At 45.2% G+C, this 27,855-nt stretch overlaps 1 protein-coding gene across 1 annotated transcript in view; it reads right to left on the reverse strand.

Annotated features, from left to right (window-relative positions):
• Window positions 1-27,855, reverse strand: part of GALNT9 (polypeptide N-acetylgalactosaminyltransferase 9) — a 369,632-nt gene that overhangs the window by 231,894 nt on the left and 109,883 nt on the right. Inside the window, exons 3-4 of the mRNA XM_030218539.1 lie at window positions 13,135-13,301; window positions 8,748-8,922 (exon numbers count right to left, since the gene is read on the reverse strand). Of these exons, the coding sequence (XP_030074399.1) occupies window positions 8,748-8,922; window positions 13,135-13,301 (342 nt within the window). The remainder of the gene's footprint in view (window positions 1-8,747; window positions 8,923-13,134; window positions 13,302-27,855) is intronic.

A 27,855-nucleotide genomic window follows, 5' to 3' on the forward strand; every position in this document is an offset into this window, starting at 1 on the left:
GCCGCATCTTGCCAGGGAGGAAACAGGAAGTGATGTCAGTGAGGGCAGGCCGTGGCAAAGGGAAGCTGGTGAGGTAGAACAGGGAAGGGGTGTTTTGTGGAGCTGCAGGCAGGAGGTAAATGCCAGATCTGGGGGTGAAAGAGAGGGAGAGAGGGGAGTGAAGCAGCTGCTACTGAACTATTTTGAAGGCCACACAGGATGGGCTGAGGCGGGAATGGGTGGGCCTGTGCCCACTCAAAGCTACGCTACTGAGATCATATTCCACACACCCTGGCTCAGGAGTGAGATTCATTACTGTCATGATATGCGCAAAAGTAACCCATCTGGACACATTTATTAGTTTGGTTACCCTGAAGATCAAACAATGCACCTATATGTAAAGTCCATAATAATTTTTACTTGTAGTCTTTGTAGCAATCTTCCAAGGGAAAATTAGGTCAAAGTATGAGTAGAAACCTGCAGCTTCTACTTATGTGGGTACTTGTAAGATGTATACCTGGGAGCTTTAATGTGAGGTCCACTGCAGTGCCCCCTAGAGTGTCCCACTGTTCTGCTGGGATGTCTGTGGTCGACACACACAAAAAACCAAAGAATCCTCTGCACAGGTAAACTCAGGTAAGCAAGAACAGCGGGGGTGACACGAAGGATGATGCAGAACAAAAACATGCAATGGACTAAAAAAGTTCACATCACAAGCTTTATTCAGAATAAAATGCTTTTTTAGTCCATTGCATGTTTTTGTTCTGCATCCCTGCTGTGGCACCCCTGCTGTGCTTGATTTGCTTACCAGGATGTCTGTGCCAATTCTACTGCTGGCTCCTCCTACACCCAATGACTTGATTTTGTGCTTTTTTCACTTGGATTTTTCCCCCCTCGAAAATGGACAAAAAGATAAATGCATTGAGCACAAGACATCTAGAAAATGGCCATTTTTGAAACAACAAGACGTTTTGCTGTTTTGAAAATGGCTATATTTCCTATTTCAAATTGGGACATTTAGAGCAAAATGTCCAAAGTCAGATTTAAACGTCATATCGAAAATGCCCCTCCACATATGTTACTTTCAGAATAATTGTAGACTAATTATAAGCCAATATATTTATTAACACAAAGCTGTGCTGAGCAGAGATCTGTCATTAGGGCCCTTTGTATGCCTCATTGCACAGAACCTTTGAGACCAACAGTTCTGAAATCAGAAGAGGATCAATCAATGAATGTGGTTCATTGTTAAAGTGGCAAGATTGAGAGCTTCAGGTACAGTTTTTAAAACTCATTTGCTAGATGAGTTAAAGTCTCTTATGATACTGTGGATCAGCAGGTATTAGAAGAGAGTTTTTATTATGGCGTGAGAGATGACACCCCATTCATTTTGGGCCAGGCGGCTGCATCAAGCCTTCTCTGACGGTCCTCTCACCCAGATTCCCCGTGCTGGTATTCTTTCTACAATGGCTATCGATAACAGTACTGTACAGATGCTTTTTATAAACTGCCATTCTTTTTGAAGCACAGATTAAAGACTTTTACTAATACAGCAGGACATTCTGGGGAAAAAAGAACCTCTTAAAGTTTGAAGGGGAAAGAGGTTGAACAGTTAGCAGTAATACAGCTCTTCCTAACCTACAGAACACAGTGGTGCATTTCCTGAAGGCAGGCAGATGGAGAGGCATATGGAAGAAACATCAGGGTTGCAACCATCTGCTCGAGGCCTTTCTCCATTACTGTCGTACCTCATCACAAAGTCTTGTGGTTTTCACTCCCATGAAAGCCTGTTGGGCACCACACAGTGTGTTTCAAAGAAGCAGTGCTGTGTCCTCATTGAAAATTATAATGTGCATTTCACGTTCTCAGAGATGGGAGTGATACAGAAAGCAGAAATCCATGGTCTATTGCCATTCTGCCCTCCTTTGGAAAAAGAGAGGGCTGTAAAGAGGAAAATGGAAATATAAAATAAAGAGATGGAGGTAGGAGCAAAGGTCACAGGAGAAAGCAACAGGGGTGTGGTTTGAATTGGGCCAGTGTAAGGGTATTCAAACTCATAGGCAAACCTTCTGCTTTGCACCTTCTCAATTAACTTTCAGACCTCTAAGCAGCCAACTGACATTTTGATTGGCAAACAATCATTATTCTAATTTATTTTATTTATTTAGAACATTTATACCCCGCTTTTTGCCACTGAAAGCAGCCCCAAAGTGGTTTATGATGAACTGAGAAAACAATTACAATGACAGGAGAGGAGGTAGAGGAACAGAGGAAGAAGGGAAGGGAAGGGAAGGGAAGGGAAAAGAGTCTAAAATGGACTGTGGAAAGCCAGGCACCCTTCCTACAAAAAATAGATAACTGGACATCATGATTTCAATAGCATTTTACGTTAACTTTTAACTGCCAAACATTCAACCGTTCTTCTAATTTTTGTAGATATCATCTCATGATGTCCCTCATGTTGTCAACTCCTTCCATTCAAATTGTAATTTTTGACAGGCAGAATTTGGAAGTTTTACACTGCAGTTTGTCCGTATAACAAGGGGGCATGTTGGAGGCATGCTTTGGGCAGGACTAGGGAGGGCCCAAAATTAGGACGTGTTTCAGGGATAATGGAACAGGAAGAAATGTCCAAGGAAAAAAGAAAGACATTTTTACCTAGACCTATTTCAATCATATCAGGGTACAAAAAGGTGCCCTGATTGAGCAGATAACCACTGAAGGGATGAAGATATGATCTTTCCTTCATCTCCCAGTGGTTACTGACCCCCTTCCCCCCCCCCCTCAAGAAATGAAAGTGACAGACTATATGACAGCTTCAGGTTGTTTTTTTTTTTGTGACATTTGTACCCCGCACTTTCCCACTCATGGCAGGCTCAATGCGGCTTACATGGGGCAATGGAGGGTTAAGTGACTTGCCCAGAGTCACAAGGAGCTGCCTGTGCCTGAAGTGGGAATCAAACTCAGTTTCCCAGGACCAGAGTCCACCACCTTAACCACTAGGTCACTCCTAAATATGAAAGCCAAAAAACCTGGTACAAAACCCCATCTTTATAGCAAAATTTGCACAAAATGGACACACAGACATCCCTGCAGAACAGAGGAGCAGCTTAGTGGTCAGTACAGTGGACTTTGAACAACGGGACCCAAGTGTAACTCCCAATTTAGCTCTTTTATTTCTGTACAAATATGTGAGCCCTCCTGGGACATAGAAATACGTGCAGGGGCATAATTGAACGAAAACGTCTATCTCCATGGGCGTTTATCTCTGAGAACGGGTCCGTGAAGGGGCGGACCGAACCGTATTTTCGAAAAAAAATAGACGTCCATGTTTTATTCGACAATTTGTGAGCTGGGCGTTTTTGTTTTTCAGTGATAATGGAAAATGAAAGCGCCCAGCTCAAAAACGAATAAATCCAAGGCATTTGTTCGTGGGAGGGGCCAGGATTTGTAGCGCACTGGTCCCCCTCACATGCCAGGACACCAACCGGGCACCCTAGGGGGCACTTTTACAAAAACAAAAAAAAAAGGTCAAAGAGCTCCCAGGTGCATAGCACCCTTGCCTTGTGTGTTGAGCCCCCCAAATCCCCCTCAAAACCCACTGCCCACAAGTCTACACCATTACTATAGCCCTAAGGGGTGAAGGGGGGCACCTACATATGGGTACAGTGGGTTTGGGGGGGTTGGACGACTAAGCATTAAGCAGCACAATTGTAACAGGTAGGGGGGGGTGGGCCTGGGTCCACCTGCCTGAAGTCCACTGCACACCCTAACAACTGCTCCAGGGACCTGCATACTGCTGTCAGGGAGGTGGGTATGACATTTGAGGGTGAAAATAAAAAGTTGTGAAACATCATTTTTTGTGGTGGGAGGGGGTTAGTGACCACTGGGGGAGTCAGGGGAGGTCATCCCCGATTCCCTCTGGTGGTAATCTGGTCATTTAGGGCACTTTTTGGGGCCTTATTCGTGAAAAAACAGGGTCCAGGAAAAGTGCCCTAAATTCTAGCTACAAACCCATACTTTTTTCCCATTATCGGCGAAAGGCGCCCATCTCTGTTTGGGTGATAACCACGCCCCAGTCCCGCCTTCACCACACCTCCGACATGCCCCGTCAACTTTGTACGCTTCCGCGATGGAGTGCAGTTGAAAACGTCCAAGTTCGGCTTTCAATTATACCACGTTATTCGTTTTTGGGAGATAAACACCTATCTCCCAATTTAGGTCGCAATATAGGCGTTTTTGTCTTTCGATTATAAGCGGGATACTGTACCTGAATTAAAAAGACACCTAGAAGTGTGATGGCTACTGCTGTGGTGTACCTTTAGGTATACAGTAGGTGTTTATCTGTTCCTGAAGGGCTCACAATAACATTTAAAGAAATTAAGTTGGGATTTGTACCCGGGACCCATTGATTAAAGTCCACTGCACTGACCACTACACTGTCCCTCTGTTCTGCAGGGGTGTCTTTTGTGTCCATTTTTGTGCAAATTTTGCCAGACAGACATTTTTGTGCCAGGTTTTTTGGCGTTCATATTTTGGATGTTTCATTTTGGAAAATGTTTTATTTTCGATGTTTTCAGAGCAAGAACGTCCTTCTCACGTATTTTCGAACAGGAAATCTCAATATTTTTCCTGCTCGAAAATAGCTGTGAGATAGACATTTTTTTGGACATTATGACCAGGACATCCCAATGTCCTCACTTGGATTCCAGGCTCTGTCCTTTCCTGGTTCTCTTCCTACCTCTCCCTCCGCACCTTTACTGTTCACTCTGGTGGATCCTCTTCTACTTCTATCCCTCTGCCTGTCGGCGTACCTCAGGGTTCTGTTCTTGGTCCCCTCCTCTTTTCTATCTACACTTCTTCCCTTGGTTCATTAATCTCATCCCATGGCTTTTCCTACCATCTCTATGCTGATGACTCCCAAATCTACCTTTCTACCCCTGATATCTCACCTTGCATCCAAACCAAAGTTTCAGCGTGCTTGTCTGACATTGCTGTCTGGATGTCTCAATGCCACCTGAAATTAAACATGACCAAAACCGAGCTTCTCATTTTCCCCCCCAAACCCACCTCCCCGCTCCCCCCATTTTCTATTTCTGTTGATGGCTCTCTCATTCTCCCTGTCTCCTCAGCTCGAAACCTTGGGGTCATCTTTGACTCTTCTCTGTCCTTCTCTGCTCATATCCAGCAGATTGCCAAGACCTGTCGTTTCTTTCTTTACAACATCCATAAAATCCGCCCCTTTCTTTCCGAGCACTCTACCAAAACCCTCATCCACACCCTTGTCACCTCTCGTTAGACTACTGCAATCTGCTTCTTGCTGGCCTCCCACTTAGTCACCTCTCCCCTCTCCAGTCGGTTCAAAACTCTGCTGCCCGTCTCATCGTCCGCCAGGGTCGCTTTACTCATACTACGCCTCTCCTCAAGACCCTTCACTGGCTCCCTATCCATTTTCGCATCCTGTTCAAACTTCTTCTACTAACCTATAAATGTACTCACTCTGCTGCTCCCCAGTATGTCTCCACACTCGTCCTTCCCTACACCCCTTCCCGTGCACTCCGCTCCATGGATAAATCCTTCTTATCTGTTCCCTTCTCCACTACTGCCAACTCCAGACTTCGTGCCTTCTGTCTCGCTGCACCCTACGCCTGGAATAAACTTCCTGAGCCCCTACGTCTTGCCCCATCCTTGGCCACCTTTAAATCTAGACTGAAAGCCCACCTCTTTAACATTGCTTTTGACTCGTAACCACTTGTAACCACTCGCCTCCACCTACCCTCCTCTCCTCCTTCCTGTACACATTAATTGATTTGATTTGCTTACTTTATTTTTGTTCTATTAGATTGTAAGCTCTTTGCGCAGGGACTGTCTTTCTTCTATGTTTGTGCAGCGCTGCGTACGCCTTGTAGCGCTATAGAAATGCTAAATAGTAGTAGTAGTAGTAGTAGGATGTTCTTTCAAAAATGCCCCTCCACGTGTCTTTTAAAAACCACTAACATATGTAGCAGAAAATGAAATTATATGTTGAATACAGGCAAGGATATTTATACCTGCTCAAGAACAGGTGTAAATGTTTGCATGTAAAGTTTTCAAGTATGCCCATTGATTAAAGTATTTTAAGATCAACCTGCATACTTGCAAACTTTGCCCACACGCTGCCCAGTTACCAATGGGTTAGCCCGGGAGCCCTTATTGTCACCCCAATCGGTGGCGGTAAGGGCTCCCCGTCGAATGGCCATGCGGTAAGAGTTCTCTTACCACATGGCCATGTGAACTGGAGGCTTTTTAACCCACTGCGGTAAAAAGGGCCCTGGCGCATGGGAAAAACGGCCCCCACCACCAGTGCAGGGCCCTTTTTCCTACAGCGTGATAAAAGGGCCCTAAGTGTATTCTATATACTGCACCTAAATCTAAGCTTAGGGGCCTGTTTACAAAGGCGTGCCGAACAATGGCCTGCGGTAGTGTAGACGTGTGTTTTGGGCGCACGCAGAATCATTTTTCAGCGCACCTGTAAAAAATGCCTTTTTAAATTTTGGGCAAAAATAGACGTGCGTCAAAATGAAAATTGCCACGCGTCCGTTTGGGTCTGAGACCTTACTGCCAGCCATTGACTTAGTGGTAAGGTCACATGCGGTAACCAGGCGGTAATGGCCTATGCGCATAAAATGCCAATTACCACCTGATTACTGCCTGCATGCCAGAAAATAAAATATCTTCCGTCTTACATAGCGGACGCGCATCAAAAATGAAATTACCGCAGGGGCCATGCGGGAGCCAGGTGGTAACTCAAAATTGACATGCTTTGGGCGCCCATAAGTGCCTACACAGCTTATTAAAAGGGCTCATTAGTTGGCACTGCTTTCAGCACCGATTTTTTAGGTGCCATACATAGAATCTCCCTCAGAACAAGTGTATTTTATAATAATGTGCATAGATTGTAGAAACACCCATGCCCCGCCTATAGTCATGCCCCTTTTCAACTATGTGACTTAGAATTTACGTGCACCATGTTACAGAATGCACTTAGCGAGTTGTGCACGGAAATCCTAATTAATGCCAATTAGTGCTGAAAATTGCTTGCTAAAATCCAATTGATAGCACTGATTAGCTAGTTCACCAATTAAGTTACATGTGTGGAAATGAATTTATAGAACAGGAGCAACTTACACATTTATGCATGTATAGAAAATTAACACACTAAGGGCCATGTTTACTAAGGTGCGCTAGCATTTTTAGCGCGTGCACAAAACTAGCGTGCGCTGTGTAGGCGCCCACAGGAATATTATTATTATTATTATTATTTGTAGCATTTGTATCCCACATTTTCCCACCAATTTGCAGGCTCAATGTGGCTTACATTTACCGTGGTGGCGATTGCCATTTCCGGTTGACAGAATTACAAATGGTATTGCAGTAGGTGAGTACATACATTGTTAAGAAGAATGCATTATAGTACATACATTGTAGAGAAGAATACATTATGGTATCACATATAGCTTGGACTGTAACAAGTGATAAGAGATTGGTTCTGTCTAGTTCATGATCAGTCTTATTATTATGATTAGGAGTGGTTGTTTATGGTATGCCTTCTTGAACAAGTCAGTTTTCAGTAGCCTTCGGAAGATAGTTAGGTCTTGTGTTGTGTTTTATGGTCTTCGGTAGTGCGTTCCATAGTTGTGTGCAGATGTAGGAGAAACTGGTTGCGTATGTGGACTTGTATTTTAGTCCTTTGCAGTTGGGGTAGTGGAGATTGAGGAATGTGCGTGCTGATGTTTTTGCGTTCCTAGTAGGTAGGTCTATAAGGTCTGACATATAGGTTGGGGCTTCTCCATGTATGATTTTGTGGACCAGGGTGCAGTCTTTGAACGTAACTCGTTCCTTTAATGGAAGCCAGTGTAGTTTTTCTCTTAGGGGTTTGGCGCTTTCCCAAATATGAGTCTGGCTGCCATGTTTTGAGCGGTTTGAAGCTTCTTAATGATTTGTTCTTTGCATCCGGCATAAATGGCATTACAGTAGTCTAGGTGGCTTAGCACCATTGATTGTACCAGGCTGTGGAATATTTCTCTAGGGAAGAAAGGTTTGATCCTTTTAAGTTTCCACATTGAGTAGAACATTTTCTTTGCTGTATTGTGGGTGCCTACACACTTAACACGTGCTAATGGTTAGCGCGGCTAAAAGCACTAATGTGCCTCTTGTGCGGCTTAGTAAACAGGGCCCTAAAGGCCCCTTTTACCAAGTTGTGGCAAAAGGGGGCCTGTGCTGGTGTTGGCACATGTTTTTGATGCGCAGCCAGGTAAAAGGTCAGTCTTTCTTTTCTGCAGGAAATGGCCTGTTTCTAATATTGGCCAACCAAAAGAATAAAACAGATTTTATGCTGCTTATCCCAGGAATAAGCAGTGGATTTTTCCAAGTCCACCTTAATAATGATATGTGGACTTTTCTTTTAGGAACTCATCCAAATCATTTTTAACCCTGCTAAGCTAACTGCTTTTACCACATTCTCTGGCAATGAAGTCCAAGCTTAATTACACGTTCAGTGGAGAAATATTTTCTCTGACTTGTTTTAAATTTACTGCTTAGTATCTTGATTGTGCGCCCTCTCGTCCTTGTATTTTTGGAAAGAATAAATAAACTATTCATGTCTACCTGTATCACTTTACTCTGGATTTTATAGACCTCTATCATCTCCCCTCAGCCATCTCTTCTCCAAAGTGAAGAGGGTAGATAGCCCAGTCTAGCCCATCATTTGTAATAACAGGATGTCTTACCAGCCAGTGTTGAATTCCACATGAGCATCAAAAAAGCCAACAATGGAAGCCGTTGCTGCTTTCCACCCCTGTATCCTGGCTCTGATCAATCCTTCCCTTTTGGTATTGCGGACAATTTTCACGAGTCCTGGATATCGCTTGTTAACATATTGGTCCAAATTAAACTTCAGCTCAACTGAAAATTAATATGAATACATACACAAACATTAGAATCATCATCTTGATGGGACAAAGATGTTCAATTGCTATTTTTTTTTTATTTACCACATTGTACCATGGTTTCAGTTTATAGGGTAATAAAGAAAACTACCAAAACTGTGGTTATGGTCAAAGCATTAGCAAAAATGTTAGACCAATCCTTTCAGAACTCTGTCAACCAATCAGAAGGAAACTGTCCTATGGAACATTACCATAATTAAGTAATAATTGCCAAGGGGGAGAACGATTTATATACAGTTAATGAGCCAGTCAGGTACTTAATGAACAGTAGATGCCTTACTCAGAGGATCTTATTGCTGTATAAACCATCAATTAAAAAAAGCAATTACAAAAAGAATCTAGATTATTATTTGACATGATATCTCCTGATTTCCTTACAAGTTCTTCAAAGGAAGTTGAATCTCCACAGAGATTTTTATTGGGTGACATAGGTGTGATCTTATAGGCATCTGCAGATTCACATATCATACGTTCATAACAGATATTTGAACAATCAGTAAAGCCTGTTTTAATTAAATCACACAATTATCAAAAACAATATGCTGCCATCCATAGTTTAAAAGGAAACCTAACAACAGATAGACATTTGATTACATTTTTTAAAAAATTCCTATTTTATGTAATTACTGTTCAGAAAAGTAATTTAATTAGACATAATTAAATTACTTTTGATTTACAAGTTAATTTAACAAAAAATAATGCAGAGATTTTTTGGCGAGAAAAGCAGATGTAAGCATTTAGTAAAGTAATTGATACTGAATGGGTAGAAGGTTGCAGTGACCCAGGAGCCTTATTGGCCTTGGAAAATTTGCTGGAGGTAGTGATGAATGATTTATTTATTATATTTGACTTATAAGTCATTTTTCTATACAGTACATGAGCTTTGGAGGATATACAGATTGCTTCTTTAGATATTGTTTATTTATTTATTACAATTTTTCAGTAACATAGTAAATGACGGCAGATAAAGACCTGTACAGTCCATCCAGTCTGACCAACAAGATAAACTCATTATACATGGTATGCAATACTTTATATGTATATGCGAGTTTGATTTGTCCTTGCCATTTTCAGGGCACAGACCATAGAAGTCTGCCCAGCACTGTTCTTGTACTAAAATTTCTGAAGTTAACATTGAAGCCCCCTAAACTTTACACTCCAGCCCATCCATATCTATTCAGTCATGATCAGGGCACAGACTGTGGAAGTGTGCCCCACTTCTAGTCTTTTTACATCTTTAGCAAGATATGGCCTCCAAAACTGAACACAATACTCCAACTAGGACCTCACCAATGACTTGTAAAGGGGAATCAACACCTCCTTTCTTCTGCTGGTTATAGCTGAAGGCGAGTTACATTCAGGTACATTAGGTATTTCTCTGTCCCTGGAGGGCTCACAATCTAATTTTGTACCTGAGGCATTGGAGGGTTAAGTGACTTGCCTAAGATCACAAGGAGCAGCAGTGGAATTTGAACTGGGCACCTCTGGATGTCAAGACTGGTGCTCTAATGACTAGGCTACTCCTCCACTTCTATTTGATTCTTACATCATCATGTCCCTAGTAGGATTGGGAGACAGGGCAGTAATATCCCAAATTGTATACATTCTCAGCCAGATGACCAAGATGGGATCATCCTCAACTCATAAGTCGAACCTTGCACTTGCACTCTTCTGGGGGTGGGGTGGGGGGACATGGTTACTAACTTGGGCTACCTTTAAACCACCATGACCTGCTCTCAGAACTGGTGGTATATCAAGTAGTAGTAAACAATAAATGGAGCCTCCACTCAATCCCCAGGCACAGCTGCCAAGTTACCCAGTTCCAGAAAAGAGATTTTAGGCCTGCCCTACACTGTTCTTTCTAAGCTGAGTGAGAGTCCTCTTACTACTAGTAGGGACAGGCAGGCTACCTGGAGTCCTGCAGAGCTTGCATATCCTTCACTATGAAAATGTGATTGTGAAACAGCACCACCCACTGACAGGACCATAAGTGGAGGACTCCTGCTCAGCTTAGAGGGAACAGTGCCGCCACCCTGGCTTCCTGACAACCCTATCATGATGTATTGTGGGACATAGCATTGATTTCAATGGGTAGAATCAGGGACTACACATACCACATTGCTTTGAGATGTAAGTTCAATATCAAGTTTAGTTCAGTTTATTAAAATCTGATATACCACCTTCCATAAAAACAACTGTCTCCTTCCTGGAACTGGGTAACTTGGTACCTCTGCAGCCCTGGCCTGGGTATTGAACATGGATGCTCCTCATAGCAGAGCACAAAATTTGCCTCTGAGCCATTAGGTTGCATAAAAGTGTTTCTTTTAATAAATGAAGTGATTTGTATGGAGGTATAGAGACTCTTGACTCAGAGAATAACTCATTTTTGACATTGATGCTAATATTAGTAGGTCTAATAGCTGGGATACTATTAGAAAAATATACCTCTGGGGCTCTGTGGCATAAACATTCTCATGCTCAGAATCCAATATGATGAGAGTACAGCTGGTACGATAAACATTACATTATAATTTATTCTTATACTCACTTATATATACTATCAACTAACACATTTGCTTATTTCCGATCTGACAAAGAAGGGCAACCTTCGAAAGCTAATCAAGAAATGTATTAAGTTATGTCCAATAAAAAAGGTATCATCTTATTTTCTTTTCCATGTTTTATTTTGTTTGATTTCTATTAATAACCTTTTTATACTCCGCAACAACCACCAAGGTCTATGCGGATTACAAAAAAGAAAGAAAGAAAAAAGAGCAGCTCAGACAAACCTTGAGGAACTACAAGTAATAACGCATAACAATAAACAAGATAGAAATGTCTGAAACAACAACATTTTTTAAAGCTTTCTAAATTGGCCATAGATGGTTACAATTCTTAGCTGAACCGGCAACTTACTGTATTTTTCGGAATATAAGACGCACTTTTTCCTCCCAAATTTGGGAGGAAAATGGGGGGGGGTGTCTTATAGTATGAAGGTAGCGATTTCCCTTCCTCCCGCCCTCCCCCCGAGTTCGGGATCGACCGCCCACCCTCCCCCCGAGTTCGGGATCGCCCTCCCTCCCCCCGAGTTCGGGATCGCCCTCCCCCCGGCCCTGTCACCACTTCTCCCTACTCACGTCACGCAATCTTTCCTGGTGGTCTAGTGACGTCGGGGCAGGAAAGAGCCCCCTCTTTCCTGCCCAGCGTGCTGCTCTCCGTCCTCCTGTATGCAGCCTGACAGTCTTGGCGAGATTCAAAATGGCCGCCGAGGCTTCAATTCTCGGCGGCCATTTTGAATCTCGCCGAGACCGTCAGGCAGCATACAGGAGGACGGAGAGCAGCGCGCTGGGCAGGAAAGAGGGGGCTCTTTCCTGCCCCAACGTCACTAGACCACCAGGGAAGATCGCATGACGTGAGTAGGGAGAAATGGTGACAGGGCCGGGGGGAGGGCGATCCCGAACTCGGACAAGACGCACCGGAGCACCTAGGTTTTAGAGGAGGGAAAAAGGGAAATTTTTTTTTCCTATTTCCCTCCTCTAAAACCTAGGTGCGTCTTATGGTCCGAAAAATACGGTATTCCAAACCTGAGCAGCCAGAAAGAAAAGGTGGTGGAAAAAACTGACTTCAAACATTCTTTAAAACTTGGATAGTGTAATAATAAAGGATTCCTAATTCTAAACCTATCAAAATTAGGAAAGTCGATTAATTTTAACATGTAAAATGGAGTAATACCATGAAGAATCTGATAAATCGTTACACATAATTTAAACTCGACCTGGGCCTCTATAGGTAACCAGTGCAAGTGTATCAACAGAGGAGTAGCCTGCTGTCTAACACGTGCAGAGAATATTAATCTGGCTGTGGTGTTCTGAACTGTCTGTAATGTTTTAATAAGAAGTTTTGGGCAACCTAGATAAACGAAATTATAATCAAGCTGCCCTAATATTACACTTTGGAGCATCACTTTGAATGCGCAAGGTGTCAACATATTTCTGATTTTCTGCAATTTCTTCATCAAAAAGAAGTTTTTCCTTACCAATGCATTTATACTGGAGATAAAGAACTAGACATCACAACACCCACACAAGCAAAGAAAGGAAAGCTTGCAGAAATATCCAAATCAGTCAGTCCCACAAAGACCTTCTCTAAAATATAGCACGTCTCTTACCATTATCACTGTTGTCATCCACAAGAATGATCTCCTTGAGTAAGTGAGAAGGTGTATGATTGACAACACTGTGTACAGAGCGCAGGATGACAGACAGGGCCTCATTCACAAAAATAAAGACCATGGCTATTTGAGGGAGGTCATCAGGATAGGTCATCTGCTTGCACCTGGAACACAGATAAGGTAAGAATTAAAACCCTTGCGATCGAAAAGATAATTCCCTATAAGAAAGAAAATCAGTTGTTATATTATCAGTACCACTGGACTATTCTAAGAACATGAGACATGGCATTGGCAATGGGAGAGAAGGCCAAATTCAGGGCATCTTTTACTAAGGCGCGCTCACGTTTTTAGCGCGTGCTAAATTTGTGGGTGGGCTAAACGTTAGAGACGCCCATAGGGATGCATTGGTGTCTCTAATGTTTCACATGCCCACAATTTTAGCGCACGCCAAAAACGTGAGTGCACCTTAGTGAAAGACCCTCTCAAGTTTTTGAATACATAGAAATAGAAATAGCAATAATGACGGTAGATAAAGACCATGTGGCCTATTCTCAGCCTGCAGCAGTCAGCGTTTTTTTAAAATATGACTGCAAAGGGCAGAATTAGTCCTAGAAATTCAGTGCCGGGCCGTGGCCTTGGACATCAGGAAGGCTGATGTCACAAACCAGAAGTTAACCGGGCACTGGCCAATATTCAGACCAGTGCCCGTTTGGCTTTGCAGCAAAAGTTAGGGCAGTCTTTTTGCTGTCCTAACTTTAGATACTTACTTAACCAGTTAGTCTTCTGAATATGGCTGCTAACCAGTTAAGTCTTGGCTTCACCCAGGCTCCACCCACCGGCCATCCCAGTACTAATCGGTGATCCGTGGTGATATTCAGTGGCACTGTCTAGTTAAGGGACTCTTTTACAAAGGTGCGGTAAGTCTAATGCAGGCCTACCACTTGGTAATAGGGCACTACCACGGGATGCCATGGGAGGCGTGTCTGGGGAGAGTAGGCATGCCTGCACTAATCGTGTGGAGCGCTACCCGATTATTGCAGGAGTTGCGTGGGAGCCCTTGCCGCCTCCTAAATAGGTGGTGGTAAGGGCTCCAGGTGGTGCTGGCCACATGCTAATAAGGAAATTAGCGCATAGCCATTAAAAAAAACACACAGATTGTGGTCATTTTTCAGCCACACTAGAAACCCATGCACTAATTTGCAGTACCAGCCTCTTTCTAGCGTGCCTCGATAAAAAGACCCCTAAGTGCACTGAATATCACCACTTAAGTGGTCACAACTGATTAATTGGGCCGGAATATATCCTGACCAGTTAAATCACTTTGAATATCAGGCAGCATATGGCCTATCTGGTTTGACCATCCCTACCAACTACAAATCTCTACTATCCTTCCAACCAACACCCTTTCTTTGCTTTTAGAAGGATTTAATTAAGATGAACATTAATTTTCTATTCTTGAAGATTATCAAGAAGAATCCATTTCACTTTATTGAGCACTCAAGCTTTTACGTTCAAGGATTACTATTCTTTTTTCTAGATATTCTAAGCTAAACCAGTTCAGCTTCACTGATGAAAGAATTCTGTCAAGTTGAGAAACATGGCATTAGAATAACATTATTGAAACTAATGTTTGTTGGAGAAGCTGTCTTTCAGTGAACATGATGGCCTGTTGAAATATTTCAAATTATCATGAAGACTGAGATTCATGTGGAAATAAGGAAAATAACTAATTTCATTTGAACCAGCAGGTCCAGGTCAGGTTAATTTAGAGGATTTATTCAATGGAAGGAAATTCAGTCAATATGACCTGTTACCCATTATAATTATGGCCACAATAACCCATTTATACTCAGGCTTGTTAAAGGATATGGACTGAACTATGGATGTGTCTACTGTGTTGGCTAGAAATGGCTTATTGTATACTCTCAGACAAAAGCAGGCTGACCTAGCTGTTCCTGTCAGAGGTGCAAGTGGAAGAAGAATCAATAAGCAGCATGGATTTCTGCAGCAGTCTTGAAACCCAAACCAAGCCTTAGGCTTGGAAATCAATAGCATCCAAAACAAAGCCTGCATAATCCTTTTTGAAGTAATACAGTAGAAAAATTCATCCTTGCGCCATTTTCCAGGCTAGTGTCATTTAATTCTCATAATCAGATTGTCACCATTGTTAGACATTGCTTGTTTGGAAAACTGGGTAAGGTTAGCATTTCCTGATGAATTATTTCAATTGCACCACCCAAGTGGAAAACAAAAATGAGGATGTTATAATGCCTTTGTATCGCTCCATGGTGCGACCGCACCTCGAATATTGTGTTCAATTCTGGTTGCCGCAACTCAAAAAATATATAGTGGAATTAGAAAAGGTGCAGAGAAGGGCGACAAAATGATAAAGGGAATGGGACGACTTCCCTATGAGGAAAGGCTAAAGTGGCTAAGGCTCTTCAGCTTGGAGAAAAGGCGGCTGAGGGGAGATATGATAGAGGTCTATAAAATAATGAGTGGAGTCGAACAGGTAGATGTGAAGCGTCTGTTTACGTTTTCCAAAAATACTAGGACTAGGGGGCATGCGATGAAGCTACAATGTAGTAAATTTAAAACGAATTGGAGAAAATTTTTCTTCACTCAACGTGTAATTAAACTCTGGAATTCGTTGCCAGAGAATGTGGTAAAGGTGGTTAGCTTAGCGGAGTTTAAAAAAGGTTTGGACGGCTTCCTAAAGGAAAAGTCCATAGACCATTATTAAATGGACTTGGGGAAAATCCACTATTTCTGGGATAAGCAGTATGGAATGTTTTGTACTTTTTTGGAATCTTGCCAGGTATTTGTGACCTGGATTGGCCACTGTTGGAAACAGGATGCTGGGCTTGATGGACCTTTGGTCTTTCCCAGTATGGCAATGCTTATGTACTTATGTACTTCAGTTATTCTTCATATTTTATTGGGTGCATTTAGGGGCCCTTTTACTAAAGGGTTGCTGTGTGGCAACCCGGAACTACCGCTGGCCCAATGCAGAAGCTGGTGTTAGTTGTGCCTCGAGTGCACACCATTTCCAGAACTACAGAAAATAGTTCTGTAATTTCTAGCATGGCGCTAACCCAGTGCCGCAGGCTGCCCGGTTACAGCCGGGTTACTTCAGAAGCCCTTACTGCCACCTCAAAGGGTGGTAGCAAGTGCTCTGACCCCCCCCCCCCCCCCCGCATGGCCATGCGGTAAGAATAATCTTACCAACTGGCCATGTCTTTTTTAGGAGCTCTTTACCCGCTGCGGTAAAAAGAGCCCTGGTGGCAAAAACAGCCCCCACCACTACCGCAGGGCCCTTTTTACCGCAGCTTGGTAAAAGGACCCCTTAATATTTATTGAGAGCACTGAAGTTGCTTAATACAAAATTTCTTGGTACATTGATCTTGTAATTCAAAATATTTCACAACAGAGGCTCTGTGTATTAAACAGTGCAAAAATTACAGCACATCCAGAAATGTCCACATTTTTGCATTGTTTAATGCATGAAGCCCCATTTGTGAAAAAAATATATAAAGGGATTATAAGGCCCTTTTACTAAAGTTTAGCATGCACTAACAGAATTAGCATGCGCTTAAATGCTAAAAAGCCAACAGGTATAAAATGGGCTTAGCATTTAGCGAGTGCTAATTCCGTTAGAGCATGCTCAGCTTTAGTAAAAGGGTCCCTATCTTTGTAGTATATATTAATGCAAAGATAGTTTTGTGTGAAAGTTTATGTAAATTATAAATTAACAAGTGGAACCAAGCCCGTTTCATCAACAATGAAATGGGCCCTAGGAAGGCTGTCTTGTAAACGTTTTTTTTTCTCTCTCCCCTGCCCTCCTCTCCATGTCCAGAGATTCTTCCCTCCCCTCCCATCCCATCCCCTCCATGTCCAACGATTCTCCTCTTCCCTGCCCTCCCACCATGCCCAGTGAATCTCTCCTCTACTCTCCTCCCATCCCATTCATGTCCATCAATTCTCCTCTGCCCTGCCCTTCCCATCCCCTCCCTCCCCTTGATGTCCTGTGATTCTCTCTTCCCCTCCATGTCCAGCGATTTGAACCTGAACGTTCTCTGACTGGCTGGCTGGCTTCCGTTCCGTTCCGTTCGTAACATCCTGACGTCAGCTCGCCTCCAGCCTTCCCTTCCCTCTCACTGTTCCGCCCTCTGACGTCATTACGTCTTGACGCAAGGGTGGGACAGTGAGGGGGAATGGAACGCTGGAGGCTGGCTGACGTCAGGAGATGTTACAAACCCAGACAGCCAGCCAGAGAACATCGGAGCTACAAATTATTATATAGGATGGGCTGCTGTGATGAAGTACATGCAAATCAGCTCATTAACGTTCAATTTTGAAAAAAAACTTTCAGGCAAATAAGATTTTGCATTTTGCTTATCACAAAAATAATAATTATCCCTCACTGAAATGTGGCTATTTTTTTTCTCACAGTCTAAGCAGCATTTCATGTAGTAGTAGTGGAGGTATTTTAAGGGGCCACTAGCCTTGATTGTGAGGCCCCCACTGGGTTACCTAGTCTCTGGCAGGCCAGTGGACCTAAATCCCTGTAAACCCCTATCTGGGGCTCAAACATTAGTACTTAGACCCCCCTATCCTCTCTCTCCCACAACCTGCCCCTACTAAAATAAATCAAGGCACCACTTCTGGGACTTGACTCATCTCACCTCCCTCACAAGCCCCAGACTGTCCCAAACTCCAAGTAACTGAAAGAGGGCAGGAATGATCCTAATTTGCTCCTCTTCTGGTTATCATCTTGAAAAATGTCAGTGCCTGAACCTAGTTGTATATTGGAATGTATCATCAGAGCAGTGGTGTGCTGGAGCCGGCTCGCACCGGCTCGCAAGAGCCGCTTGTTAAATTTTGACAGCTCTTGCGAGCCGGTTGTTGTTGGGGGCGAGCCGGCTCCATTGCGGGAGGTAAGCATGGCAGGAGGGTGCCATCACAGGCCATGCTTACCTCCCCTGCCGCTCCGAAGCATGTCCAAAGATGTCCTTTGCTCCCACCCTCCCCTCCCGCTCCCCTCCGTCTTTTTTTAATTACCTCCGTCGAAGTGCGCGCCATTTAAAGCCCTGCTGCGTGCTGGCCGTCTCCAGGCTTCCCCTGCTTGATTCGGATGATGTTTGTGCCTTAGTCCCGCCTTCGCGAAAAAGGAAATGACGTCAGCATGAAGGAGGGACTAAGACACGAACATCATCCGAATCAAGCAGGGGAAGCCTGGAGACGGCCAGCACGCAGCAGGGCTTTAAATGGCGCGCGCTTTGACAGAGGTAATTAAAAAAAGACGGAGGGGAGCGGGAGGGGAGGGTGGGAGTGAAGGACATCTTTGGACATGCTTTGGAGCAGCAGGGGAGGGAGGAGAATCACTGGATGGGTAGAGAGGGGCAGGGGAGAGACCTGCTGGGCATGGGTGGGGGCAGGGGAGAGACTTGCTGGGCATGGGTGCGTAGAGGGGGGCAGGGGAGAGGCTTGCTGGGCATGGGTGGATAGAGGGGAGCAGGGGAGAGACTTGCTGAGCATGGGTGGGTAGAAGGGGGCAGGGGAGAGACTTGCTGGGCATGGGTGCATAGAGGGGGGCAGGGGAGAGACCTGCTGAGCATGGGTGGGTAGAGGGGGGCAGGGGAGAGACTTGCTGGGCATGGGTGCGTAGAGGGGGGCAGGGGAGAGGCTTGCTGGGCATGGGTGGATAGAGGGGGGCAGGGGAGAGACTTGCTGAGCATGGGTGGGTAGAAGGGGGCAGGGGAGAGACCTGCTGGGCATGGGTGGGTAGAGGGGGGCAGGGGAGAGACTTGCTGAGCATGGGTGCGTAGAGGGGGGCAGGGGAGAGACTTGCTGAGCATGGGTGGGTAGAGGGGGGCAGGGGAGAGAGACCTGCTGGGCATGGGTGGGTAGAGGGGGGCAGGGGAGAGGCTTGCTGTGCATGGGTGGGTCGAGGGGGGCAGGGGAGAGGCTTGCTGGGCATGGGTGGATAGAGGGGGGCAGGGGAGAGACTTGCTGAGCATGGGTGGGTAGAAGGGGGCAGGGGAGAGACCTGCTGGGCATGGGTGGGTAGAGGGGGGCAGGGGAGAGACTTGCTGAGCATGGGTGCATAGAGGGGGGCAGGGGAGAGACTTGCTGAGCATGGGTGGGTAGAGGGGGGCAGGGGAGAGACCTGCTGGGCATGGGTGGGTAGAGGGGGGCAGGGGAGAGGCTTGCTGTGCATGGGTGGGTCGAGGGGGGCAGGGGAGAGGCTTGCTGGACATGGGTGGGTAGAGGGGGGCAGGGGAGAGACTTGCTGAGCATGGGTGGGTAGAGGGCGGCAGGGGAGAGACTTGCTGGGAATGGGTGCGTAGGGGGGGCAGGGGAGAGACCTGCAGGGCATGGGTGGGTAGAGGGGGGCAGGGGAGAGAAGAGAATTGCTGGGTATGGATGGATAGAGAGGGGCAGGGGAGAGAGGAGAGTTTCAGGACATGGATGGAGGGTAGAGCAAGAGAAATTCTGGACATGGATGGAGGGGAGGGAAGGGAGAGAGAAGAAATGCTGGACATGGAGGGAAGATAGAGGAAGGAGATTAGATGAGGGAAAAGGAAGTGAGGAGAGAAACTGCACATGGATGGAGAAAATAGGCAGAAGTTGGATCCACTGTACAGTCAAGTCTGCAGAGGACCAGAAATGAAGAAGAAAGGAGGAAAGAAAAGAAATAAATGGAAAGGAAGCCCTGGAAACGGAGTCAAGGGAACAGATAGAGAGCAGCAGGATCAGATACTGGACCAGCATGATCAGAGAAACAAAGTCACCAGCCAACAAAGGTAGAAAAAAAATAATTTTATTTTCATTATAGTGTTTGGAATATGTCCACTTTGAGAATCAGGTGCTGAACGTTAAAAGTTTATATTTATTTACTTATTTATGGCATTTTATCCCATATTAAACATGAATTAGGTTGGAACCTGGGATAATTTAATTTTTTTTTCCTGGAGAGAGTAATGTGTTGGCCGCCCCCCCCCCCCCCCCCCCCCCGGTGTATAGCCAGCTCTGCAATTTTTTGGGGGGGGGCGCAGAGCTGGGTGGGGGGCGCAGTGGTGGACGGGGGGGGGGGCGCAGAGGTGGATGGGAGGGGCGCCGATGTGGATGGGGGGGGGGCGCCGAGGTGGACCATGGAGAGAGCCTGTTGTTAAAAATTTACCAGCACACCACTGCATCAGAGGGTCAGTTTAGATAGTTTTCCTTAACCTTTTCAGGGCTGTTATGATTCTGCCGGTTTGGCTGAGGGGGAGGGGGGCGTCTCTTCTGATTGGCTGCCAGGGGTTGTGCTGACGTCAGGGGATAGTACTTTAGCCTGCAGCTGAAGAGTTTCTCTGCTTTTGCGTTACTTACTTGGTGGTAACAGGAAAGCCTGATAGTTTTCTCTCAGAACGTGCTCTAGGTTCTGACAGGGATCTGTGTTGTATTAGAGTATTCTTTCCTTCCCTCTGGGTTAGCTGCTGCTGGGTGTGTGTGAGTAGCTCTGTAATCAGGGTCAGCTGCTTGTTTGTTTAGTGGGGGCTGGGCATTGCTCAGCCTCCTGGGGCTCTGGGCTGAGTGAGAGCATTCTCCTTTGTTTGTTTGTTTTAAGGATTTCTCTTCCCAGTGTCCCCGGCCTGCTGGCTCAGTGAGTTTAACCCTTTGTGTACTGTGTGTATTGTATTCCTGCCTCTGCCAGTGTGTTTGTTGGATGCCCCCCCCCCCCCTCCCTCTCTGATTGTTTGTTGATTTATGGCACTCTCTCTCTGCTGGCTCTACAAGCTTAACCCTTTGTGTTCCGTGTGTCTCTGTCTACAGTGGGTTTGAGGCAAAGACTTTCTGCCTTCCTTTTGTGTCTGGTTCCTCTGGCTTCTGCCTGGGGCTCCTACCCTGGTGGGGGGGGGGGGGGGTTGCTGTGTTAGTTCCCCTGTCCTGCGCTAGTCCCCTGCATGGGCGTGGCCCGCTCTGGTCCTTTGTTTCCCCCTCTGCCCTATTGCTGGTGTTCAGTGCGTGTCTGGCATGTTGGGGCCCTCTGGGTTCTTTCACCCCTCCCTGTGTGTGATTGGGTTCCAGTTCAGCCATGAGGCTTGCACAAGTGGCTCTGTGTGCATGGGTTCCGGTTCTGCCGCGAGGCCCGCCTGTATGCCTATTTCCCTTCTTCCTGAGGGACTGTGGGGAGGGGTAGCTTAGGGGGTATTGTGTAACTGGGGTGTGCGGTGGTGGGTCGGTCTCCCCTTGGCCTGGGTCGGCGCCCTGCTGGCCTCGTCCAGGGCCCAAGGGCTCACGACCAACCCAACGGATTACAAGGGCCCCTTTCCTGCTGTATGCTGTAGAGTTGTATGTGTTATGGTTGTTCTAATGTTGCGCTACTACTCTCTCCCCCCCTTCCTGGCCTGCTGGCCAAATGTAACTATTTGTTGTATGGTTTTAAATGTTACATTTTCCTTGCCTTTTTGTTCACCACCATGGTGGAACCCAAATGACGGTATACAAATTTTTCTTAAATTAATAAGTAATAAAGGCATGCTCCATTATTTGGAAGACTGATTCCATAACTCGGGGTCAGGTGTCTCCATTTTGCAAGATATGGTGCCAGGGCTGGACCAAATGGCAATTGCTCCCTTTTGTTCTTGGCTATTTGGAGTATGGGATGAGTGAAGGCTTGGGGGTGGGGGTGGGGGTGGGGGGAGCCGAGGGTGCCCCTGACATGGTGCCAGTTTACTGAGCAAGGGATAGAGTTTCAAGGAGGGAGAACCTTAGTGCTAATAATTTAAGCCCCAGACTGAACCAGCAGGGGTTTGGGCCCACTGGCGCACCAGAGATTTAAGGTCTTCAGGGGGCCTCTGAAAAGGGACAGTGTTACATTACTACTACTACTACTACTTAACATTTCTAAAGCGCTACTAGGGTTACGCAGCGCTGTACAATTTAACATAGAGGGACAGTCCCTGCTCAAGGAGCTTACAATCTAAAAGACAAGTGAACAGTCAATCCGAAAGGGGCAGTCAAATTGGGGCAGTCTGGATTACTGAACGGTAAGAGTTAGGTGCCGAACGCAGCATTGAAGAGGGGACAGTTTAAAACAATTTCTCACTTGTTACTATGGCTGGGAAAATGTAAAATTCCTGGTCATGGTAACATGGAATAAATTTCTTGTGAAATATAGGTAAACAATTTAAAAGACCCTTTTACTAAAGGGCGTTAAGTCTTTAAATGATAGGTTAGCGCATACTAACAGACTACTGCGGAATACGTTAAAGCGTTTTGCAGTAATTAGTCTGTTTGTGCACCTCTACCAGAACTTTTCTATATTTTTAAGGTTATCAATAGAAATCAAACAAAATAAAACATGGAAAAGAAAATAAGATGATACCTTTTTTATTGGACATAACTTAATACATTTCTTGATTAGCTTTCGAAGGTTGCCCTTCTTCGTCAGATCGGAAATAAGCAAATGTGCTAGCTGACAGTGTATATAAGTGAGAAACATTCAAGCATTGCTATGACAGTCTGACAGGGTGGGAGGATGGGGGTGGGTAGGAAGTATTTTTAAAAAATTAACGTTAATGGAAACATTAGCACATGACCTGCAAATAAAAAAATTAAATCGTATGAAAGTGCTGTGTTAAATCTGGGCTTAGTGTACGGGAAAGTCTCACGTTAAAACACATTAAGCCCAGATTTTACCACACTTTAGAAGAAGGGCCCCTAAAAGAGCAGGAACTCATATGCATGCCATAGCTAAATTTCACCCAAAATGCCATGACGTTCTGAGGGCTCCTTTGTTAGTCTGTTTGTTCTGCAGTATGCTATGCTGTTTATGTTTCGAAGACAGCATCAAGGATTTTGATATCATCTGTAAAGAGACAATTTTTTTTTTCAATAGCGCTTCCATAATACACATTTCTCTCAATGCCATAAAATCTGACAAAAAACCCAGCAACCTGTTCTCTCTCTTGGAGCTCAACAGATATAAATAGCAGAGCAGCTACTGAGCTTATATCCCCAAATCTTCATGGCACTCAAAGGAAATGACTTTCTCAGTACTTGCTAAGTTCATGAGCACTTATCTCATCACTTCAGAATAATGGCTGCTCTGATTCTTTTCACCATTAGTGATGTTGAGGGTTGGCTATCGGACAAGTGTTTGCAAAATACGACCATGATTACTACTAATTCAAGGATTCCACAAAATGAAAGCATCTCAGTAAGTCCCATTTATTCTGACCTACTTTCTGCAGGGTTGAGAGTACTTGTGATGGATTAGCTAAGCCTATATGACTAATTTTATTTCCTTTGGTAGTCCAATGAATCATAAAACAGGTTTTTGTCTTTTTTTTATATAGTTTCCATTGCAATGATACATTAGCACCATCTAACAGTAGCTCGGTTATTTCAGCACATTTTTCTTTTCTCCTTTGAATTTTTTTTTTTAATACATTTTGATCTGAAAAAAACGTGTTGCAAACATGGCTAGGAACGAGAGAAACATGACGTGCCTTCTTTTTACAGCAGGACCTAAATAATGTTTATAAAGGGAGAATGCCTGACCAACATCAAAGGAAACAGGAAAACAGGGGATGAAAAAGACAGATCGATAAAAGTAAAAGGTGAAGGGCACAGGGGTCCCAGACAGGTCACCAATTACCATGGAGCGGCCTGGCATACGAATAATCTACAGATATTGCACAGAAGTCCCTTCTTCTTCTTCTTCAGGGGACCCTGTTGTCTTTCAGTTTCACCTCAGTGGCTCTGAAGTTTTGGCTCATAGGTGTGCTGCAAAATTTCCCACTGCTCCTTTGAGCTGTGCTGTGAAGTCAGTGAAGCAACTAATGGGGTAGAGATGTTGCATTATACACTGTGATGCATTAAGCAAGTGCCCGTATGCCTCCTCATACTGAAAACAACCTTTTGTGGTTGTGAAATGTTAATATGTTTCACTGTAACAAGCATATATGAAACCGAGAAGGAGAAGGTAGGGGGCAAGAGGGGATTACAACATTATCTTCCCCAATATGTAGCAGAATTAGCAGCTTTCCTGGGCTAAACTAGATACCCATGATAGAGTGGAACTAAAAAGCTGAATCAAAGTGAGATTTGTACAGGTTGATTATCTTCTATTTGTCCTAAAACACATTTTTTTTCTGTTTGAAAAAAAGATTCACAGTCAGGGTCAGCGCTTTCCTCAATTAGAACATTTCATGTACAACATGTACTGTGATGCCATCAAAAATAGCACAATTGTGTGAACTCTGAGGTTTCTTCACCTTTGAAATGAAAACCATGGAAACTACAGCCCAGAGAAGAGGGACACTGGACTTCCTTACCAGGGCTGCTATCCCCAATACTGAAAGTCTCATACCTGTGGCTTGAAGGTCTATGAATGCCTTTTGTTTGATGCTTTTTGTGATCTAAGTTGATTAGAATAACCACTCGATATTCAGCCCTGTGATGGAATGCAATGTCAGGGCCGCTCACAGCCACGGGCTGACCTGACCCTGGGTATACAGTGCAGGGCATGCACAGCTCCTGGCACTGACTATCTGGGTATCAGCAGTCACCCGGAAGTTCAGACCAGTGCCCGATGAACTTTAGCACATAACACCCCCCCCCCCCCCCTGCAGGACATCAGACTCACAGAAACAGAACGAAGCCTTGCGCCGGAAGAAGAGGACCTCGGCTGGTGGGGGTTGGGGTCCCCTGCCAGCAAAGGTAGGCGACGGCAGCAGCGGGGGAGGGTTGCCGGCGGGAGGGGGGTCAAGAGGGTCGTCAGCAGGGGGGGGTCAAAGTTGGTGGTGGCGGCGCCAGGGGGGTTAAAATGTGCCCCCTAACCTCAGGCTCTGGACCCCCCTCCCACTGAAGTCTGGCTACGCCCCTGGTACCCGTACTGCTGCTTTGCCATGCATCATTCCGGCACTACCACTAGGCTATCACAGGAATCCGACAGTAATGCCTGCCCCCAACACACATCATTTCCGGTGCTTAAAACATATTTTTTATATTTTAGTGCTGGGGCCTTACCTGGTGGTAATCGGGCAGCCCCGCACACTGCTCAGTTACCACCGGGCTAGCGCAGGTGCTCCTACCACCTGCTAAATAGGTGGCGGTAAGGGCTTCCCCGGGAAATGACCGAGCAGCAAGTGGTTCACTTACCACATGGCCATTCCCCCTTTTTTTTTTTTAAAAAAAAGCCTTTTATCCACTGCGGTAAAAGGGGGCCTTGGAGCACGGCAAAGCTATCACAGAAACCTTTTTAGCGCAGTTTTTTTTAAAGGGGTCCTTTATGCAGTTACTCAACTGGTTGGCAGACTGAAAATCGTCGCTAACCAGCTAAGTAGGAGTTCCATTCATGCTCCACCTCTAACCTAACCAGTTAGGAGACGGCCAGTTAGCGACAATATTCAATGGCACTAACCAGTTAAGTGCCATTGAATATCAGATGGCAGGTCCTTCAGTGGGGTTTAATTGGGCAGGAGCCTCTCCTGCCCGGCAGGGGCGTATCTGGACTCCGGCGGTAGGGGGGGCCAGAGCCAGAGGGAGGGGGCACATTTTAGCCACCCCCCCCGCCGCCACCGACCCCCCCCCCGCCATTGTCAGAGCCCCCACCGCCACCAATGCCTCTCTCCACCCCCCTCTCGCCGCCAACCCTCCCCCGCTGCTGTTGCTTACTTTTGCTGGTGGGGGACCCCAACCCCCGCCAACCGAGGTCTGCTTCCACCTGCCGCTGCCTTAAAAACTTCTTCTTCAGCCGGCGGGGGACCTCAAACCCCCGCCAGCCACCCCGAGGTGTTTAAAATTCATCTTCGGCCTCCGTGGCCGTGCTGCTGTTGATAGGCGCTGTTGAAATCCACTTCGGAGTCTGACGTCGTTGTACGTTGTACGTGCTGCGACGTCAGACTCCGAAGTGGATTTCAACAGCGCCTATCAACAGCAGCACGGCCACGGAGGCCGAAGATGAATTTTAAACACCTCGGGGCGGCTGGCGGGGGTTTGGGGTCCCCCGCCGGTTGAAGAAGAAGTTTTTAAGGCAGCGGCAGGTGGAAGCAGACCTCGGCTGGCGGGGGTTGGGGTCCCCCGCCAGCAAAAGTAAGCAACGGCAGCGGGGGAGGGTTGATGGCGGTAGGGGGGTCCAGGGCAAAATCTGCGGGGGCCCAGGCCCCTGAGGCCCCACGCAGATACGCCCCTGCTGCCCGGTTAAACCCTTTTGAATATTGGGCCCTAAGTGTCAGTCTGGGTGGAGTTACAGCTCCGTTGTACTATTCTCCAAGGCCCTGTGAATCATTTTCCTCCATCTTAGCTTTAAAAAGCTGAAAAGGAACATGATTTGTTTTCTCTTAAAACATATCTTTCACTACAGTGGAGCATAGTTAATATGCAGTGGTTGGAAATCAATGTTATATAACTGTGTATAAATAGAGCACTTATAACCAGATCAACAATAAAACAGCATGCATAGCATCAAACATCAAGTGTGAAAACTTGTATTTATGTATTGACAGAGATGAGGTACAGTATTTCTGCAACAATCTTTTATAAAATAAGGGTCAATTCTGTATCAAACCACATATCTGTACAAATGTTTGTTGGTTATTCTTCTCTTCAATTTGCATGAATTTTCTGCTAGTATTTAGCTCAGATTTGATCACAAAAGCCACACGTTTTCGTTCAAGTCCTTCTGAAGTGTCAATGTTTTTTTTTATGAAGTCATGGAATTTAGCATCATTTCCAAGCTAACCTCTGAGTGTTGATTCAGAAATATTGAGGTCCTTCAAAATTTTAGCTTGTGACTCTCCTTTGAGTTCTCTATCCACCGATGATAATTTTTCCTCAACTGAGTAACAGTTCTTTTACTTATTTCCATCCACTTCAAATCTAAAGTATACTGAAACTTAAACTTTAGCAGGAATTAACCATTATGGACTGTTATGCCACATCATATGAAGAATTGGATTCTCAATTGTTGATGAACCATGTTTTTTTTTTCTTGGGCCTAGAGAAGAGTCCACCAGGTTTGAGAGATTTATGAACTTATTTTCTGGGAGGAGGGAGTAGCTTTGTATCTGATTTTATTAGTGTCTTTGCTGTGTTTCTATTCACAAAAAAAAAAAAAAAAAAAGCATCACTTTAGCAACAATTAGGCAGAATACATCTGAACTCTGTCATACTTGGACCGGAAAAGAAGTTCATTTTGCTACTGGCATATCATGTCTGGTACAGCCTACCACATATTATTGAGTTACACCCATTAATTTCATGATTTTGGGAGGCATGTTATAATCACGTAGAAAGTGATCATGCAAGTAATGATGCAAGGACAATCGGTGCTCCACTGTATTTATACCAGGGCTGGACTAACTCGGCTCTAGGCATACAAGTGAGTTGGGTCTTCATCATAACATAAATACATTCTGAACGTTCCACAAACGGGGCTGACCGCAGAGGGAAACCAGTAGAGAAGGAGACAACAGGTAAGAAGTGCTGCTTGCCAACTACTCTTGCTGACTGGAGGACAATGGACAAGAGAAGAGACAGACGTCTGCAGGTAACATTGGCTCTGCTCCCCCCATCACCCCTCTCATTCTTTCTGCCAACAACAATCTGCCTTTGGATCCATTTAATTAGCATATCTCAGAGGTTCCCTTAAACATCAGCCGGGCAATTCTATAACTGGACTTGTGCAGTTATGTGCATCGTTTGCATATAAGTGGCACCCTAATT

Source organism: Microcaecilia unicolor, chromosome 11 (genome assembly GCF_901765095.1).
Source record: "Microcaecilia unicolor chromosome 11, aMicUni1.1, whole genome shotgun sequence".
In the NCBI taxonomy this organism is placed as follows: domain Eukaryota; kingdom Metazoa; phylum Chordata; class Amphibia; order Gymnophiona; family Siphonopidae; genus Microcaecilia; species Microcaecilia unicolor.